Source organism: Hippichthys cyanospilos, chromosome 15 (genome assembly GCF_059441005.1).
Source record: "Hippichthys cyanospilos isolate Australia breed blue-spotted pipefish chromosome 15, RoL_Hcya_1.0, whole genome shotgun sequence".
In the NCBI taxonomy this organism is placed as follows: Eukaryota; Metazoa; Chordata; class Actinopteri; order Syngnathiformes; family Syngnathidae; genus Hippichthys; species Hippichthys cyanospilos.
In genome coordinates this window covers 9014945-9031707 of record NC_142383.1, presented here as the reverse complement: position 1 = coordinate 9031707, position 16763 = coordinate 9014945, and the positions used below count along the sequence as shown (strand labels likewise).

Sequence of the window (16763 nt, the reverse complement as noted above, 5' to 3'; positions counted from 1 at the left end):
CCTCACAATGCCCTTCGTAAATGTTTTTTCTTGAACACCTCTTCTAAGCAACTTTGTCAACTTGTTTGTTAGCATCACGAAAGAGGATAAATCTTCAAATGGATGCCTGACAACATACAACTATTAAATGCATTATTACATAAACATAGACTGTAATCGTCTTAACTGAATGCTACGGATGGGATAAGATCCCAAGATTAGAATTTCTAAAGATATGTTGTCCCTGCACAGCATGAAATCTTTTATTCTTTTGGCTTTGTTTTTGCAGTGGGGTACACAGGAGAATCCTCTGCTTGTTAATGCTCTGCATGACATTAAAACATGTTGCCAAATGTGGTGAGAAGGCCAACCGACTTCAAAATAAACCTAATCTTACCAAATAATATGGACACACACAATAATATTTTTTTATTTTGAAGTTGTTCCCAGCAGCACGTCACGACAACAGCTGACTTGACTCTTTCTGCTGTACAAACTGTTGCTCCCGGAGTGAGTCTTGAGTCGTAACTCCCAGTAATAAAAAATACTTATGCTATGAATTCACATTCAATTGCTAATTCAGGGCACTAAAAAGGACTTAATTATGCTAACATGATATTGTGCAGCGCCCGTTGCCATCGTTTACCACAGCATCTGGCATAAATTAGCTGCTAGCTAGCAGCGCTCTACCTGTATATTGGCTGGCAAGGGCAATTATACTTTTCAAAGGCACTTTAACAGATTTAAATGACAGTGCATACTTTGTTGCTGACAGCCTGACACAGTTTAATTCATACTGATCACTTTTTAACAAATCTAGACATCTTAAAAATCTGTGTTCTGTGAATATGACGTCACTTTGGTCTCTGAGAGAAAGTTGTCTAAAACGACAATCTTCTCCCCATACATTTGTTAGTTTATATTTGTGAAAAAAATCGATTGTCAAAAAATAAATTATAAAAGTCTCAAAATCAAGTGGAAATGTGTTGTTTTGTCTTCTGTGTTTATATTTGTTTTTATCAAGTAATATATATATATATATATATATATATATATATATATATATATATATATATATATATATATATATATATATATATATATATTACTTCAGATATCAAAATGCTGAATAGGAGCAGCACTACAAAAATCAAATAAAATGATTACGTTCAAGTTAGCTGTGGGGCAATATTCTGTAATCTCACTGCCCAACACAATTTGCCATACACCTCAGTTCGTAAGAGCTGTATTCATTTGGTAAACTACTCCTATTTTGTTTACCATTGCATGTTAAAATGTGAATTTTCTTGCAGTCTGCTCAATATAAATAAAACTCTTTGAAATTTGGAAAATTTAGTTTAGGCATTATTACAGACGTAGCACGTTCACCTCCCGAGTTCAAATCCACTTGGCTCCGGCCTTCCTGTGTGGAGTTTGCATGTTCTCCCCAAGCCCGTGTGGTTTCTCTCTGGGTACTCAAGCTTACTCCCCCACTCAGAAAAAACATGCATGACTGGTGAATTGGACATACTAAATTGTCCTTAGATGTGATTGGGTGCATGAAAGGTTGTTCATCTGTGTGGCTTGCAATTAGCTGGCAAGCAGTTCAGGGTGTCCTCCAGCTACTGCCCGAAGCCAGCTGGGATAGGCACCAGCAAGCCTGTGAACCTTGTGAGGATAAGCGTCTTTAGAAAATGGACGTATTATTGCAGATGACAATTTTGCAAAAATCTCATCACATTCTCGTGGACTCAATCACGTGACATATCTTGTCTCGTAGGATTTGTCTCTTGTGGCATCCCGATGGAATACACTTAAAAGGCATCCATCCAAAATACAGAAAAATGTGCCTGAACAAATTAGACGGAATTAGATGGTGATTCATTCTTTCGCACGCTTTCCCTGACAGGACACAAAAAGAGCAGGCCCATGTGTCTTAATAACACTGGCAGGGTAATTAATGAAAGCGTAGGATCGCTATACCCTTGAAAGTCCATAAAGCGCTTCACCTGTGACATTAAAATGACAGATCGCAACCGCTTCCCACATTCAGGCCGAGTCTTTTTGCGCTTATCGCCTTATTCGCACGCTAAGTACCACATGTCGACGTCCTTGCAGGAAGACCGCAACTGATGAATGTTGCCTTTGCCTTCCATCATAAGGTGCTGGCAAAGAGCAGAGCCTTTGTGACCACCAAACAAATCAAGTGAACTGTTTGAGGTAATGGAACTTTCATTGGAAGTTTGTTTATCAGTCCTTCTGCATGAGAAGAAGAAGTGGAATGCAATTCAAAATGATACAGACATAAAATCATTTCGGGATCTGCTGATGCAACCAATCAATTCCAGGCTATGTTTGTTTTCTTGCTATGCAGCATTTTTGCTTAATCTTGTCATCTAGCAAGATAATACCCAAACTGTGAAACAAATATGTTTCCCTTCAAGAAAGAAACAAATAACTCAATACATAATCAGTTATGGAGGACCTTTTTGTTCTTCTCATTTTCAGAGTATTTTTTTTTAGAATTTCATCTTTTTCTTTTTCTATGATTAGCACTATTTCAACATGAAGACCGCAACATAGCTCTTAGTATGTAAAAATGTACTTGATTCATCAGTCTGGTTTTAGATGAAGCAAATGGTGAAACGCCCACCATTTTTTTCAATCTGTAAAGGGTTAAAAATTCCTCATTTAATGACAATTATACAGACATTCACTCATTATTCATTTGAAACTGAAACAAGTTGAATTTGTTTTTGGTTATAGCGCATCCAGTTATAGATGTGCTATCAACAGATTGTTGATGTGTTAATAGCACATCTATAATGGGCATCAGTAAGAGTACTGATACAGATACTATCAGATTGATTCCTGACCTTATTTCAAGATATGTGCACTCACAAAAGTGTCCACTCTTGGTATTGGTCCTCTTGTGGCCATTTTATGATGAGGAACTGAAGGCATACATGTCTGACAGATGCCTATCAAAATGCTATTTCTGAAAGTTTAGAAATGGCATTACAGTATAATGCTATAACGGGATATGTATTAGAGCTGTTCTATATAATTTTGTTTTAAACCACTACCAGTATGACTACTCAACCCAACTCAACACATGTCCACTACAGTGAACATATTGTGGGTCCTATCTCATTATAGCATTTTTTCTTAAAATTGCTTGAAAATAAAGTACATTTTGGAGTCTATTTTCTATTTCTTCATTTTAAAACGTCCTCACATACCTTGGAATATGGCCGGTATTGACCCAACACATGGTATGGTTGCTCATCCAACCCTCGTATATATTCGTCTTTCTTTAAAAAAATCTGTCATTGTTTACTGTAAATTTTATATATCCATGCGACGCACTGGTATCAGGAATTGATATCTGTTTTGGTGACTACTTAAAAGTTGTGCACTCATACTGGTATGAAATTGTACTTGAACCATATTCAGAATTATTGAGATGCACCTGATACATCTTACATAGGTGTGACACTGACAGTAAACATTTGTAAAATTCTGTAGACCTCAAAGGAGAGTATTCCGATTAATATTGTGTTTGAGGAATTTGAATAAAGCAGTAAAATCTGCCGTTTTGTTAATCCAACCCAAAGCATGGCCATGTTACCACTTGCTGTAGGCTAAAAATGACTAAACTCAGAAAACAGCTGAGTTGCGATCGTTACCTGAGCCCTGCGCAGCTGTGATAACATTTTTAGTTGCCAGCAAGAGACAAAATGGCCGCCCCCTGAGATGGATAAAAATAATTGGATTTTGCTGCTTAATTCATCTTCCACTAATGCAATATTAATCAGAATGCCGTGTTTATAATGGTGTAGGCTTATAGAACATATTATAAAGAAAAATATCACTGACTTCTCCTTTAATATTTGCTGTAATTCCCAACTAAATTTGTCTGATAACATAGTGGGGCTTCTTCACTTAGACAAGAGGCATTCCGTATAAATTAAAGGCTGTTTGCTAATTGGCTAACATCCCGGCCTTGCCCGCCATTAATTCTGATTGGCTGCTTGCGTGGTTTATGAGGCACGAGAAGAGGAACGATGTGCAGAGTCAACTGCAACACCTGAAGAAGCACTCTCAGAGGGCACAATTAGGAAGTGGAAAAAGTACACATGTGCACAAGGTAAAACAGGAAGTGATGAGTAGCGTTAAACCAAACTCGAGCTGCTGACGCTAACACTCCTCACCGGGTGCGGCAGCTAAAAGAAGTTGTGTGGTTATAAATATATTTATGTATATATTCACACGAAAAATGAAATTAGAGGAAGAGGGAAAAAATCCAATTCAATCAGAGAGAAATCAGGCAGCCAATGATGAGCACACATGTGCACTCTTCACTAATCAGCTGGAAATAAAATTGTCTGGCTCATATCCTGGCCAATCACATTGCTCCTCTAGATCTGTGCGTGCGTGACACACAGGACTGATTAGGCACAGTAATTAGCCTCAATGACAAATTGCATGCAGGACATTGTGATTCATGTGTTTGATGACACATGACAAATTATCATCCTTGTGTAGGCAATTTTAGATTTTTTTTTTTTTTTTTTGGTAATTGTACCAAAAAGTAATTAGTTGATCAGGCTTACTTTAACTTCTGTTTTATACAGCATAAATAAGTTATTTTGGGCAAAATAGCCCAGTTAGATCATAGTTTATCGCCGACAGGGCCAGCTTGACACCTAGCCTGGAACAATACTGACATCTACTGGCAAAAATTGTCACTTCTTTTTAAGGCGTTTGAAAAGTGGCAAAATTGTTTTCATCCTGAAATATTAAATTGAACGAGGTTGTTGGAGAGATGTTTCTGCATGGACATTTTGTCCAATTGGAAATTAAGATATGACTCTAAAATAATTCAACCGACAAGAAGCACTCTCTATTCAGTTTGACAGTTGCAGATGATTGGAATGCCTCTTCAAATTAAACATCCCCAAAACTCTCTTTTTGAGGCTCTAAAAACCAGTGATGCTTTAATTTCATGCATTTTATGATTTATTTATTGTCACGTCGGCTCACGGGAAAGCAGCAACATAATTTCAATCACATTTCATTTATTAAAGGTAGAGGTGACTAATTGCATATAGTCGCATATCAACGTGTATTCTGAACAATGACGGTCAGCCAGGCTTCTGACGTCATTCAGACGTAATTAGTTACAAGACGTTAATTTGTAATTACAGTTGCGCCGTCATTAAACAGCACACCTCAGTAAATTTAATTTCCACCAGTGTTAATAGATACATGCTGCATAAAAGTTTTGCTTTGCTTTTACTGTTATAAAAATTTACTATGTGTGTTTTTACATCAGTTTAGAAACTTCTCAAAGATGCTTACGATACCATACATTTATTCTTCCTTTCTTTCACCTTTGTTGGTCGATGTCACGGGGTCACGGAGTGATGAGAATATGCTTCCTTTCCAATACAGGAAAGAAGGGCAACGTTCCAAATGAATTCAACGCCACTTTATCTGATGGACGTCATCATGCGTCAACAAGCATTGCTGATCTCAATCTATTTTGAAGACTTTATCTGCTAAACATTATTGAGTGTAACATGAGCAAAGTATTTAAAAAAAAAAAAAAAAATTATGCCCATGTAAAGCCAAAGCGATTCAAAACACACACACACACACACATATATATGGACAATATATATATATATATATATATATATATATATATATATATATATATATATATATATATATATATATATATATATATATATATATATATTCGGAACTACACAATCGAAAATCCCTCATTTGCAGCATTTAAAATAAATATTAATGACAACATTAATATTATAATTATAATAATTATAATATTATAATAAAGTTTTTTTATCTTTCATCCTTCTCACAATCAAAATGGTACATCTCTTTTTAATCCCTCGTCTTAATCTCACAATATTTTGTTGTCAGACGAACAAACATTCTTACTTTTACATGCAATGCCCAGATGAGCACTGCAAGTAACAAGGGGAAGTCTCCATTTCCCACAAATGTATGAAATATCAAGCTGACCGCTTATTATATATATATATAATTATACCACTATAAATTTTCCTTCCTATTAATACTTGTGGTTCATTGTATTTATTTACCTATTAATTCATTCATTTATATTTAAATAAATAATTGATTTTAGTAGATATATATCATGTTTTTTTAACATCATTATATTTACAGTTGCCTACCACTATTTCAGTGGTCTCCGGTGGAAAAATGGCTGTCCTGTGAAGTGGATTAAAACAGGTGGATTTAGCTGCTTAATTATTGTTCCACAAACACTCATACACATTCATTGCAAACCCAGTTAAAATTGATTTTTGACTTATATCCATCTGAGACCAATTTGTGTGTATAGTAGACCAGTGTTTATCGTATCTAGTGATTAATTTGAGATACTCTACCAAATCCTAGTGCGTTCAGTCGAGGACATGGTCTTTCCAATGATGTTTAATTTATTTGAATGCAATGGAATTGGCCTTGCTGTCCCTCTGAGACAAAATGGACACAAATGAATAGGTGAGGTTTCGGGAGGAGATACCACTTTTTATATAAAAAAAATACAAAATGTATATTTTATTTTATTTTTTTAAACTTGAGTGTGAAACCTGATCCCCTTTACATAATCTGTCACTAGGTTGCTGCCGAAAAAATTGTGGGTAATACATTTTGTCAAATTTGACTAGGAATGACGTTTGTCATCGTGCCTTAAAGGTCATATGCACGCACTTTTCCTCAATATTTTTCGAATCTAAATCCATCCTCCAACAACAATCTAGCGAGAACAAGGCCCTTGGTTTTTTCCTCAACTGACAGCAGAGGGCGCCGTTTCATCCATCGTGCGCCCACTAGTTGGCATCTTTTAAAATGAAAATAAAGGTACACTGTTCTGTATGTCAACAAATAACGTATTGATATTTTTTATGTGTGTTTATGGTAAAGAAGCTTTGAGGGCCCCCAAAAAGTCCCATTTCCCCCCCGCCTCTTCTCCACATGGATGACTGCACAAGGTAAACCCAAAAGCACTGAGCAAAACGTTTTAGCCAATGAAGCTGTTTTACTCACAATAGCGGTCGGAGCAGCGGCCACCACACAATACAAGATGAGAGGGGGTACAAAGCTGGCCTCCTCCGTCCCCGGGTATGGTTTCATCAGCTCGGCGTCATTGCAAAAGAATCCCTGCACATGCACGCTGAACAGGTCTGTGCACTCCATGTAGTAGGCCAGCAACACTGTGCCGGACATGATGACGAGCTGGAAGAAGAACATGGTGAAGTGAGATGAGGAGAACTTTTAAAAATCTTCCATCGTTCCAATTATTAAGTTAATTCCCCTAAAATGGATCCAACTCTTCGTCTCCTTGGTTCTGCTTGTCTAGCTAGCAGCTTTTGAAACAAAACATGCAGAGTCCCTCTCACTTTCTCTTTCGCTCCCTCTCTCTCCATTCCTCCAATGTGAAGCTTTTGTCTCTGCTCTTTTACCCCACTCTTTCCAGAATCAGCTGCAGGCATGTTTGCTTCTTTTTATAAAGTATGGTATATTTAGTCTGTGATGACGAATCGAGGCTACAATGCAAAATGTAAGGCGTGTCGAAGCGTTTTTAAGTGGCTGTGTGAAAATCTTCCACATTTGTATTATTCACCCACTAATGCGGCAAGAAAGCAGGCAACCTACTGGCAATCTGTTGCGGTTTTGTATATCAAAGGAGTGTGGATGAGACGAGTTCATGTTTGCAAGCAAAGGATTTGGCTAAAATAGAGCGCCCTGATGTAGACTGTCAGAACCATATCTCAGTCAGGCTATTTCTGACAACTGATTTAAATACTTGATTTATAGAAGTCTAATTGTAACATTTCTACCTTCATCATTCACTATTTTTTGTTGAATCTTATCAATATTATAATTGGAAAGTAATTCTACAGAAAGAAAATGACATAACTAAATGTAGTTTGTTGATGTGCCCTTTCAAGGTGTACGCAAATGATAGGTTGTGCATAAGAAAAAAAAAAGGCTGAGTGTAAATATTTAGGTCCAAATATTTACAGCTTTGATCATAGTTTCATTGTCAATATTCAAAAACAGTAACTCAAAGTGACTATTAGACTTTTTAATCTATTATGCAAGTTAAATAACTGCAATACCAATTGTTAACGCTTGATGTCACTAAATTACTTAGGAAGATGACACCTGCTTCACCGAGGACAAATCAAATCTTGTTTTCATGGAGACGACCTTTAGTTTTGCCAGCCCAACGGCCAAAATACATTACAGAGCTTTAACCATTCGCTTTGGATGCTAGAGTAAATTACAAATGACCCATAATTATGTAGAACATGAAATAAATTATTTCATTTGATCGTACATATTTATCTAATTATCTAAGTCTTGGGTCAGGTTGTGCATATCCTACTGAGATCCAGCCTCTTTATTTGTGTCCACCGTTGTGTACATTGTGTCTTAGCAAGACAGCAAACTGTATTGCATTTACCCAAACACATGAGACATCACTGGAAAAACAGAAAATCCTTTACTGAACAAACAAGGACTCCGTAAGAATGCTTTAATAAGTCAAAAGATCTAGACTAAAAACAAATGTCCAGGGGAATCTTTTTCATTAAATTTTATTCTCTTTGTTGTAGTATGACTGGTCTATAAGGGGGTCTGTGTTCTTTATTAATTTATAAGAGAATGTATCTGAAGAATCTTTAATCCGATTGACATTGATTTATATATTACAATCTATATCATGTTGTGGTGTGAACCAGACTGAACAAAATAACCAGCATGATACAGACTGAGAAAACAAGGAAAGATAATAATTTGGCAAATATATGACTCCTCCAGATGGCCATGTTTACACAGTGTGTCAAAGTGTGTGCGTCTGTGTGTGTGTGTTTCATATGCCATTGAAACAACTTTGCGTGGTAACCTTCCATTTTCTATCATTTTCTATGTATGGCATGTGTCCGCCTCATAGTCAAAGCTGAGCTGGAGAACATCCAAGCTTACTGTGGACGGGAAATGGGGTACACTCCAGACTGACGTATGACAATTAACACTCACATTTATGGGCAATTTAAAGTCTTGAGAGCATGTATTTTGGGGGGATTGTAGGATGAGTATTTTTTTTTTATTTTTACTGAGATTGTAGCACGATAACTTTGCAATAGTCAGATGAAAGAATGATCGACTACTGAAGTTATTGTGGTCACCTCAAACGTTGTGGATGTGCAGTTAACTCAACCAGTTTTAGACCAATTGTAATTCAGATTAATGCCATTCAGACATGTTTAGTATACTTAGCGTGACTGCATTTACTCTTGACCTTCCATCATATTAACTATGCAAATAGATGACAACAATCCCAAGGCATGAGTACAACACTAATTATATCTTATCATGACCATCTCCCTTTCTTGCAGTGTTTGCAGTGTGATATACGGTATATATATATATATATATATATATATATATATATATATATATATATATATATATATATATATATATATATATATATATATATATATATATATATATATATATATATATATATATATATAATTTTTTTTATCTAGGCAAGGGTACCTTTCTGTAAAATTTGCTGGCTCCATTTTATGTGCCTCTCTGCTGCTTTCTCGACTGTGAGAAGGGCAGACTGAAGGCACTGGCGCTCATAAAAGGAAGCTCCGAAGTTACTGCAGCAAGCTATTATGGCAGACTTCTTTGAAGGGCAAACTTGACAAAGTACATCAGCGTAGTCATTTGCATTTGTGTTTGTTCTCAGGATTCAAACAGACAGACTTTGTTAGATTTTTTTTTTCTCAGTATAAAACTTTTTTTTGTTTTTCAGAGCTGTCCTTGTCTTATGCAAATGAGCCTCTGTAAACCCCACCCAATAAAGAAGTCTTCCAATTTGAAGTGGAGACACGACATTAAGGCTACATACGCTGCTTTTTTAATAGAATAGAATAGAATAGAATAGAATAGAATAGAATGTATTCATCATCACTGCACAGCAGGTATATAACGAGCCAAGGAAAAAAACGCAACAAAACATTTTTTCTTCATGTTTTGCTTCAATTTAGCCACTTGGGAGCAGTATAATACAAACATACAGTCACTATTTTTTTTTCTGTTTGTCAGCTGATCGATAGCCTTTTTGATAAATTAAGCATTCAAATGTATTGTCTTTTTTTTTAGCACTTTAACAGTTTATGTTTACTATTGTTTTTTGGTATTACGCTAGCGGACCTATAATTCTTGAGTTTGAGCTCAGTACAACCAAAGATAAACAAAAATAAATAAATAAATAATTAAAACGGTTTCTTCATCTTTCACAAAGAACCATCTCCATAACTACTCTTGCTACATTCGTCAGCCAGGCACTGCTACTGCCTGCCATCAGTGTAGAAATATTACATTTTTTTTAAGTTTTTGGAACCACAAACTTTTATCCATCCTAGCAAGGCCTAACAGTCATCCATCACCATTAAAAACAATTCTAGAAAGCTTACACTCATGCGTGGACCAGTTGAGCTGGATCCAATCCTCACTGACCTTGTTCACCAAACAATCAGGTATAGGAAAACAATCATTCACACTGACATTCACGTACGGACAATTTAGACTTAAGAGTCCTCAATTAACCTCACATGCATGTCTTAAGGGAATGCGAAAGAAGCAACCGAAAAAAGCCACGCAAGCACAGGAAGAACACGCAAGAAGAGTCCCTTGGAGCAGACTAAGGTGAGCCTGCTGATCCACGGATTGTCAAAAGCAATCAGCAGGCTTAATGCATGACCTGCTTTCGAACCAACAGTAGTGGATGAAAGTAGAAATTATAAAGTCACTTTCTAAACTGGAATGTTGAACACAAATACAAAATAGGCGCGGGGTGATTTCAATAATTGAGCAGCTGTAATGCATTTTCAGAGCTAAGCGAGGGAAGTGCCGCATGCATGCAATCTAATTTGATCAGGTAGTGCGTTGAATACTACTTTTCACTCTATTCAGGAAATGTTTTTATATCTGGTTATCAATAAGTGAACAACACAAACAAAAAAGTGCTGTAAAAAGTGTATTTAAAGATGGTGTATGGGGGGGTGGGGGTGGGGGGGGGGGGGCATTCTTGTTGTTTGCATGCCGGCAAATAAGTTTAACGAAAATGGCAAAAATAGACAAAGTCTATTAGACATAGTCAAAAATAGCATTTTTCGAATGGAATAGAATAGAAAAAAATTGAATTGAATAGAATACCTTGTGTCATTGAAGAAGGATTTACTAAACTACATTGAGAGCGCTGTTACGAATACGGTGAATGTTAATAAATGAACAATAAATAGAATAAATAATATAGAAATAAAGAATAAAATAAAAATAAAATAGAACTGAAATCATAATTTCACAAGTGCATGTAAAATCAGAGTAAAATCAATGTTATTTTCAGTCTGTTCTTGTTTTGTTATTATTGAGAGTGTAAACAGCTCGAGGGAAAAAGTTGTCTCTGACTCAGTATGTCCAACTTTTTTTCCGTTTTTAGCCCAGTAAATGCCGACCAGTGGGCAGCAGTTGAAAATCATGACAATTTTGAAATTTTACGATCAATACCCTCCTAATGGTCCCATTTTCTAGCAGCCAAAAGATTAAAATTGAAGTCAAAGAGGATGAAGAAAGTATTTAGTAATGTAAAATATTTAGATAAAAAATATTTAAATAAAAATATTTAGTAATGTATATAGTGTGCATCACAGTGAGTGCATGGTTTTAGCATACTTGTAGATTGCGCATCTAAGGGTACCTACAGGCAGTTCCTTGTTTCTACTGTCATTTTGCAAATGATTTATATTAATGCCCATAACAAGTAATATAAGTCAAAAATACACCATTATGTTACCCTCCAGTATAAAATGGAGAAGAAGCTGTGTTGTTTACAATATTGTTGTCATGTGATCCAGACTCCAGCAAATGTTTGAAATCCATCCACTATTCAAACCGTTAATCATCATGAAATAGTAACAGTTCTGAGACGTTTTTTTCTTGATGCGTCTATCCATCCATTCTGTATTTCTACCTTTAATTTAATGTTCCCGTGCTTTCAAGCAAGTTATGTCACAAAGACGAGGACATCGAGCACTTTTGTTTCCATCAAGCACCTCCCGGCTGGATCCGCCATAGGAGATTGGTACACTATAGTGAGCCAGGTTTAAAGATTTTATAGTTCCTTGCAAAGTCGTGTTTCTCAAAACCTTTCATGAAACGTTTATAAATTCTGAAACAATCATGTACGTACATCAGTGACTAATGAGGTGCTTGCATATGTGGCCCAGCATCAAATCTATTTTATGCTGATGAAAATAACATCTAAAATGCTCAAATAAAGAAAAGATTATCATGATTGGTCCTTCCCCGGTGTCATATGGCAAGCAGTGCGTAGTTGAAGTGACTTGAAAATTCTGGACAGACAGCTGGGTTAGGCTCCAGTACACCCGTCATTCGAGTGAAAATATGTGGCTAAGAAAATGGATGGATGAATATAAACTCTTGAAGTGTTCCTTTTGAAATATGTTAGATGAAAAACAAAAAATTAAAATCAAACAACCATAAAAATGTTCATTTTCTTTTTGTGTCTAAATGCATTTGAGGTATAATGTTCATGATAATATATAAATAAACTCTCTTGTCACAGTCCAACATATAACAAGTAATTGTGTGACAGAAAAATCTTAAATTCAAATTTCCATTGGGGTAAGAAGCCCTAATAAATTAAACTTTGGCAGGTTATGCCTCAGCAAATGAATTGTAACCTTAATGGGATCTAAAGCGGATGAGACCAAAATCACGACTTTTACCTAATTTCTCCTTTTGAGGAGAGCCTCCTCATCTTTCAAAGCCTTAAAATCTCTGATTATAGTTTACTTTGCGGTGTTCTTTCTACAGTTGCTGAAAGTTTGAGCTGAATATCGTTTTCCTAAGGTACTGCTTGTTATGGTGCCAAAACTTTAAATGTGTTTTTCACAAAACTAGGGAATTCAACCACGCAATATTCTAATAGTGGTAACTTTGTCAATTTTGAGGTACCACCATGTATTAATTATCATTTTGAATCTAATTAGATATCAAATTAGAATATATGAATATCACAATACCAGTTTTTGACACATAAGACCGTCAAAATTGTGGTTATTTATAGTAATGTAATATCATGTGATTTGAGTGGTCATTTTGATACACATACTGATACACAATATTTGTGATTAGCAAATGGGGTTCTCTCGACATTAAAAAAAAATCTTTTGTATAAAAGTGCATGTTTAATTTTTATTGGCTAGTGGCAATGACAAAATACAGAAAGAGATATCTAAAAAGATATCTAAGGATATCACAAGATTTTTTAGCTCTTTCCCAGTTTCATTCCAAATTCCATTGTTGCATAACCACACCCAGAGGGAAGTTCAGCATCCATCTGCTTCATTTTTCCTCAGCACAACTGCTCCTTTAATTAATTTACTTCCTCTTCCTTCCATCTCACTTCATTACACCTCTTCCTTATTTCCTTTCATCCTACCTCCCTTGTGGTGCCTATTCTCATTTTTCATTAGAATGTGTATGCCTCGCTCATCTTATGTTGTTTTTCAGCCCAAAAAAATAAAAAAAATAAAAGTAGAAGACAGCAACAAACACACTCTTGAGGCTCAATAAAGGCAGGAAGTGACAAATGGCCATAAGCTGTCAACACTGCCTCTGGGGCAAAACTTTACAGGCCAGCTGCTCCACTCTGGATAGGTTTTATGTCTTGGTCATGTGACAAGACCAAAACAAAGAGTCTCAATGTGTTTGTGACCGGCAGCTTGAGTGCTGTCTCCACCGTGTCAAGGACTGTGCATCTTTCGCAATTTCAAAAGGAATATAAGAGCCACTTCGCTTAGTGACAAATTGTTGCAAAGCAAAAGGAAGGCTTTTATTTTTCTTTCCCCAACCGTGATCTGCTTGCATCTGCAAAAAAAATACCAAAACCTGGTTAAGCACAAACATATATTTAGGCCACCCCTAACTTTGTTTGGAATTGTGTGGAATTGTTATAATGAGAAAAAATATATATTCTGGAGGGTATGAGCTGACATTGGAAACTTGCTTGAAAAATTTAGAAGCAGTTGAAGAACAAAATTCAGTTGAGTAAAAATTATAATGACGAAAAATGTGCATTATTATGGAAATTTTGCAATATAGGAATTGTGGGGATGTTGACAATTGATCAAAGGATGAAGTGACTGAACTGATCATTTAACATTTTGGAGGAGAATAATTTCTTCAATTTCTCATTTCGGAATGAATACGTTTTTTTTGGGTGTGAAAAATGTTGAATTGTGGTCAAACTGAAAGTTCGGAATGCGAAAAATGATAGTCGGGGAAGTGTGAATATCTGGAACACATTGAAGTTGGAATGTTTTGAATTGGTCAAAAAGTCTTTTATGACAAAACAATGGTGGAATAAAAAGTATAGTAATAATAATAACAAAAATAAAGCTAGAATAACCTGTGAATGCTTTCAGCTTTGAGAGAAATATTTATCTTTATTTATATCTTGGATTTGCACCCATGATGGGTGATTGGATTCTATCCCCTGCGATGAATAGAATCATTAATGCAATATTGTTTATATTTTTGGGAAATTTTAACAAAAATCACAGAAATTTTCACCTGGTTTAAAAGATGGAACTGTGTTAAATATGGCTCCTTTATAGAATATAGACTATCAACAAATGCTTGTGGTTTCTTGTACGTCTTGATGTGTGTGTTGTACAAGCATTCTACTGGTTGCCATTTTTCAAAGTGGACGTCTGTATTTCGGTGTCAACACTGAATAATTTGGAGCTTTTGGCAGGCGTTCCCACCTACACTACGTTAATCGAAGGATGTTGTCAACACAATTAACAGTCACTTAATGACCCCTCTCATTTAGTCAAATAGTACTAATTAAACTAATTACGTCGTCGTGATTAGCAATGTCCAAAGGAACGCCACACACTGACTTCGAGCCAAGACACTTGAAAGCTACAGATTGAGCAAAATGTTATACAATGAAGTCAAGCTGTGAAAACAGACCACAGAACAACATTTTACAGAGTCAACAGTGCTCCTAATGTGATTATGTTCTCTTTTAATTTCAATGCAAGCTGCAGAGCAATGTCACACATGGTTTGATTCAATCTGTCTGCGTTGTAACTGTCTGCAATTGGACTGTTCAACAGCACAACTGTAGACACAGCATACGGTACTTGACCGAATGCAGGACAGTTGAAATTCGATTTGGGCCCGACCCATTAATCGTCTGGTTGATCAAATGTACTGATTATAGCCTTTCAGATATTGGCCATTGATAAAATTTAGCCATTTTTTGTCCCCCCAAAAATCGGCAAATATTGGCCATTGGGCTGAATATTTCAACTTTTTACATCTATGCACTCAGAAGTTGTATACAAATAACAAATACAAATAACAAATAACACTGGTGTCATTATTTAGCCAAGGTGGGCATTTTACATTTTCATGCTGTCAGTCGTCAGTCAGGTGACACAGATGGTGATATATACAACAATGGAGACAGGCAATCTGTTAATATCGATTAACTGCCCACCTTTTATTTCGTACACATAAATCCCAATCCAACATAATCTTGTCTGCTTAACTCACTCTATACCAATTTTTGTTAATTGATAATCTGAAGTTTATTCTGCGAAAAATCGGTGTCTCAATACATTTATCGGATTCTTTATTATGGAAATTATAGTGTGATTCTGAGATTAATGGAAACATACCTAGCCTAAAAAGTGCATGGATTTATACAACTTTTGTCAAAAATGAAAAAAATAATTCTTTGAAGTTCATCTTCATATTTTCATTTACACATCAAATGCATTTTTGCCCTTGGATTTATTAGTCTCAAGCAATTGATATCCCTGGAAAGTGCTCCTCTTAGTAGAAATGTATGTCAGTGCCTTGATGTTTGTCTGTTGATTACCTTAATCACACACAAAGGATGAATGCAGTAGATTTTATGTTAATAATTGTATATAATTTCCTTTTTATATATACTTAAACTCCCCAGTGTGTTTCGTTGGCTTGGTACACAAGAAATGTTCACTGGTCCATGTGACTAAGAGCAAAAATGAAAAAATAAAATATATAGTTGGATAGTTAAGAAAAAAGCCTTGTTGTATTAAATGACTATGAGACTGAGCTTGTTAGGACTTGGTATGGTAGCGCCAAAGTGTCAAAAGTTATGAACCACAAAAACATTTAAAAAAATGTCCACTACGATGAACACGAATAAATTGGATCAATCTAACACGCTACCAGTCTAAGACACTACCATTTATATTTGAACCAAGTAAATAGTGCACAAAAACTCACAAATTTGTATACATTTTTGTTTTTGGGCTCTTTGGTTGCTGGCTTGGAGGCAAAGAGATGCAGAACTGTCATGTGATTCTTATGTAACAAGTGCAAAGGCTGCCCTGAATGCAAGGTGGAGCTTTGCAAATAAGAAGAGAAATCAGAATACGCAGATGATGTGTTTCATGTATCATGTTACATGTCAGGAGGAAAGGGGAAAAGTGTGAGGTCACTCATGGACAAAGCAAGAGGTTAAACAGTGATAATGCCAAATTATGGAGGATTTCTCTTAGGGAAAATGTGAGTGTAAGTATTATTTAGTGGTGGGGGCTGGGGAAAAAAGAGCA

The 16763-nt window shown here is 35.8% G+C and overlaps 1 protein-coding gene across 3 annotated transcripts in view; it reads right to left on the bottom strand.

Annotated features, from left to right (window-relative positions):
• Nucleotides 1-16763, bottom strand: part of plppr1 (phospholipid phosphatase related 1) — a 39926-nt gene that overhangs the window by 11226 nt on the left and 11937 nt on the right. For all 3 annotated transcript variants that reach the window (XM_088435286.1, XM_088435284.1, XM_088435285.1), the window contains one exon: nucleotides 7087-7275. In XM_088435286.1, coding sequence (XP_088291412.1) covers nucleotides 7087-7266 — 180 coding nt within the window. In that variant the 5' untranslated portion in view covers nucleotides 7267-7275. The remainder of the gene's footprint in view (nucleotides 1-7086; nucleotides 7276-16763) is intronic.